At 40.6% G+C, this 3,496-nt stretch overlaps 1 protein-coding gene across 1 annotated transcript; it reads right to left on the reverse strand.

The window, feature by feature from the left end:
- Positions 1 to 1,857: 1,857 nt before the first annotated feature.
- On the reverse strand, positions 1,858 to 3,258 carry LOC135029552 (paraneoplastic antigen Ma2-like). Its single transcript, XM_063953864.1, has one exon. The coding sequence runs from the start codon at positions 3,256 to 3,258 to the stop codon at positions 1,858 to 1,860; it is 1,401 nt and encodes a 466-aa protein (XP_063809934.1).
- Positions 3,259 to 3,496: the final 238 nt, after the last annotated feature.

Consider the following 3,496-nt stretch of genomic DNA (forward strand, 5'->3'; position numbering starts at 1 on the left):
ATTAAAGGATTATTATCTGTGTGCACCGTAAACTTTACTCCATATAGATAGTCATGGAATTTTTCCACCACCGCCCACTTTAGTGCCAAGAACTCCAATTTATGTACAGCATAATTCTTCTCACTGTTGGATAATCCTCTACTAACATAAGCTACAGGCCGTAACTGTTGGTTTTGTTGCTGGTACAACACTCCCCCAAGTCCTTCAAAGGATGCATCAATGTGAAGTTCATAGGGTAATTCAGGATTGGCATATGCTAAAATAGGAGAATGGGTCAGTAAATACTTGAGTCTCTGAAAAGCATCTTCACACTGGTCCGTCCATCTATCCCCAAACTCTTCTTGAGGTTTGAAATACTTTCCAGTTGAATGGCGACCGCGACCAGCAGGTGGATATCCCTTGGTCAATTCCGTCAAGGGGCGGGAGACTTTTGAATATTGTGGTACAAACCTACGGTAGTATCCACTGAACCCCAGAAATGAGCGGAGATCTTTTAGATTCAATGGTCGGGGCCACTCTTGTACAGCCGCTATCTTATCCGGATCAGTTGATATTCCTTCTCGGCTGACAATATGACCCAGATATCGGACAGTGGTTTGACACAAACGGCATTTGTCAATAGACAGCTTCAGACCTCTCTTCTGTAATCGATCTAATACTTTTAATAATTGGTTGTTATGCTCCTCCAAGCTTCGACCAAATACGATGACATCATCAAGGTAAACAAGAACTTCACGGTAGCACATGTCTTCAATGATCTTCTCCATGGTCCTCTGAAATGTTGCAGGAGCCCCTTTTATACCTTGCGGCATTTTAATGAATTCGAAGAAGCCAATGGGACACAGAAACGCTGTTTTAGCACGGTCATCCGGATGCATAGGAATTTGGTAATAACCACAGCACATGTCAAGAACCGAGAACCATCTACTCCCTTGAAGGCAGTTCAAAGCTTCCTCTACTTTTGGTATGATGTACTGATCCTCAATGGTGCGATTATTTAGAGTACGATAGTCAATACACAGTCGAATGTCACCATTTTTCTTTCGGGCTACCACAATTGGAGAAGCGTAAGGACTTCTGACTCAGCAATCACCTGATTTTCTAAAAGATGTTTCAAATGTTGTCTCACGTCCTCAAAATCAGCAGGAGCTAACCTCCTAGATCTCTCTCGAAAAGGGGTATCATTCCGTAATCTAATTTGATGTTCTACTTCAGTGGCAGTACCTAAGTCCCACTCTCCAAAGGAGAAAACGGATTCCCGAGACAGCATTTCATTAATCAATTTATCCCGATCCTTGACAGACAGATCACTTCCTTGGAAACATTCTTCAATTTTGCTGACAGCAGTTACTGAACTCGTTATAGTATAGATGTCATTTTCAAGTATATCACTAGTATCAGATACACCATTGTCAGTTCTTGGAATACTTTGTTTCATAGTGTCCTGCTGTATACACCACCTAGCCAGAGTTTTAAAAAGATGTGAATTTGTCCCCACTATAATTGATACCACTCCTTGGTCTGATGGAGGGTCTGGGCACACTAACGCCAAAAAGGGAAAAGGAGTTTGGTACCCTGTGCTGTCATTCAGGAATTCAATTTGAGTGGTCACATACCCTAGATAGGGGTATTTTTGGTCGCTCAAACCCCATATCACGAGTCCATCAAAAGGCATTAGTGGTACATCCGAAAGATATTGTCGGTACCAACTTTCAAATATAATTGACACCTGTGATCCACTGTCCAATAATGCTTGACACACTTTTCCATTTATTGAAGATGGTACCATTGGCGCTTTTCCAATTATTCCACTGGGAACGATATGTGACCACTGAGTACTCCCCATTGCGCATACATTTATAATCGGGGAGTCGATGCGGGGTTCATCGACGTCCCTTTCCCGTTTTCCGTCCTAGATGTTGACCCCAACTCCGAACTGTTCTCATGGACTCTGGTACTTTCGTTCTGTATACATTCAAAAGAACGATGTCCTAATTGCCCACATCTATAACAAGTGAGGTTTCTCATACTAGCTGGTCGTCTATTGAAACCTCTCCCCCTGCCCGCTTGATGTATCCTAGGATTTGAAGATAAGGTACTCTGTAAAGAAATTAACTGATCTAATTTCTTATTTTGTTCCTCTAAAGCTTTTAGCAAGTGTTCATTAACAGAAGGAACTTCAGAGGTAGGAACAATAACTTTGACTCTTTTTAGATTTTTTTCGCAATTTTCAATTTGTACTTCTTCCAATTTAACTTCTCTTATCAATTCTCCTAAAGTAGGAGGAGGATCCCTGGGTATCTTACACCTTAATCTTTGAGCTACAGGATTGGTAGTCATAGCTCCTCTCAATATATACTTTAGTCGCATGGTATCAATTTCTGGGGGATTAACCCCTCCTTTATCTAACAATTTATAAAGAATTTTGTCTAAACGATATATATAAGTGGTGAGGGTTTCAGTAGGTTCTTGATAAGTCTGATTTAATCGAGTCAACAGATCTCCCACATCTTCTAATGTCCCAAAAGAATAGTCCAGAGCATCAAAATAGTTTTTTAATGTAGCATGGGAGTTACTTCTCCTGGTAGCATGAATGATTCCCATCGCTGGTCCTCTTAGGCTTTCCACAATTCTCTGTTTTTTAATATGCTCCGGACACCTCCACTCCTCGGAATGTTGTACTGCCGCCTCCCTCCATACATCGTAGCTCTCTTCTCCAGAGGGAACTGGAATTACCCCAGAAAATATCCTTAGTCTTCTATATCCCCCTTCGTAATGCCATCTTTCAAAATGGCTAACAACTTTATCCATTACATTCTCCACTTGTGGATCTATTTTTTCTTCACCCATAGATGTTTCTTCGGATGTATTACTAGTATTATGAACACATCCTGCGCTAGTACTCTCCACTTTACTATCTTCTTTAATTATGGCTTTCTCTCCTTCATTTATATACTTATCGACTGGCCACCTCACTTGCAATCTCCTACCCGGTATCCTTTCTATTAGAATATTAGCTGGGATTACTGACGCATCTAGCTGATTGTCATTACTTATTAAAACGGCACATATCTCATCACTAACATCTTTCCACTTATCTGCAATATGCGGTTGTTTCACTCCATACATTTTTTTTATTTCACTAATAATATCTTCTTCAATAATATCAACAAAATTTCCCAGAATACCCACACTTTTCTGTACATCCACCCCCTTACTTCTACACCAGCTATAAATATCCTCTCCACTGATCTCCATTTGTAACTTTTTATCCGGATCTCAGCTCAGTGCCTCCAATATGTAACCCTTTCTTTACCTTCCCTTAGAGTGCCTCCACCCAAACTTTTGGATAGGTTTTAACCTATGTTCTAGGATCAATTTGGGAAAACCTTATGGTGTTGTTTCTTGTTTTACAGGTGCATAAATCTAAGATCTTTGTTGCCCGATTCCAAGGCTCTCCTCCTTGTACAGGTAAGTTCCCTCGTAATAACAAGAC

This window comes from Pseudophryne corroboree, chromosome 1 (genome assembly GCF_028390025.1).
Source record: "Pseudophryne corroboree isolate aPseCor3 chromosome 1, aPseCor3.hap2, whole genome shotgun sequence".
In the NCBI taxonomy this organism is placed as follows: Eukaryota; Metazoa; Chordata; class Amphibia; order Anura; family Myobatrachidae; genus Pseudophryne; species Pseudophryne corroboree.

Excerpts from the sequence above, each read along its gene's own strand:
- LOC135029552 (XM_063953864.1), bottom strand. The coding sequence starts at position 3,258 with ATGGAGATCAGTGGAGAGGATATTTATAGCTGGTGTAGAAGTAAGGGG.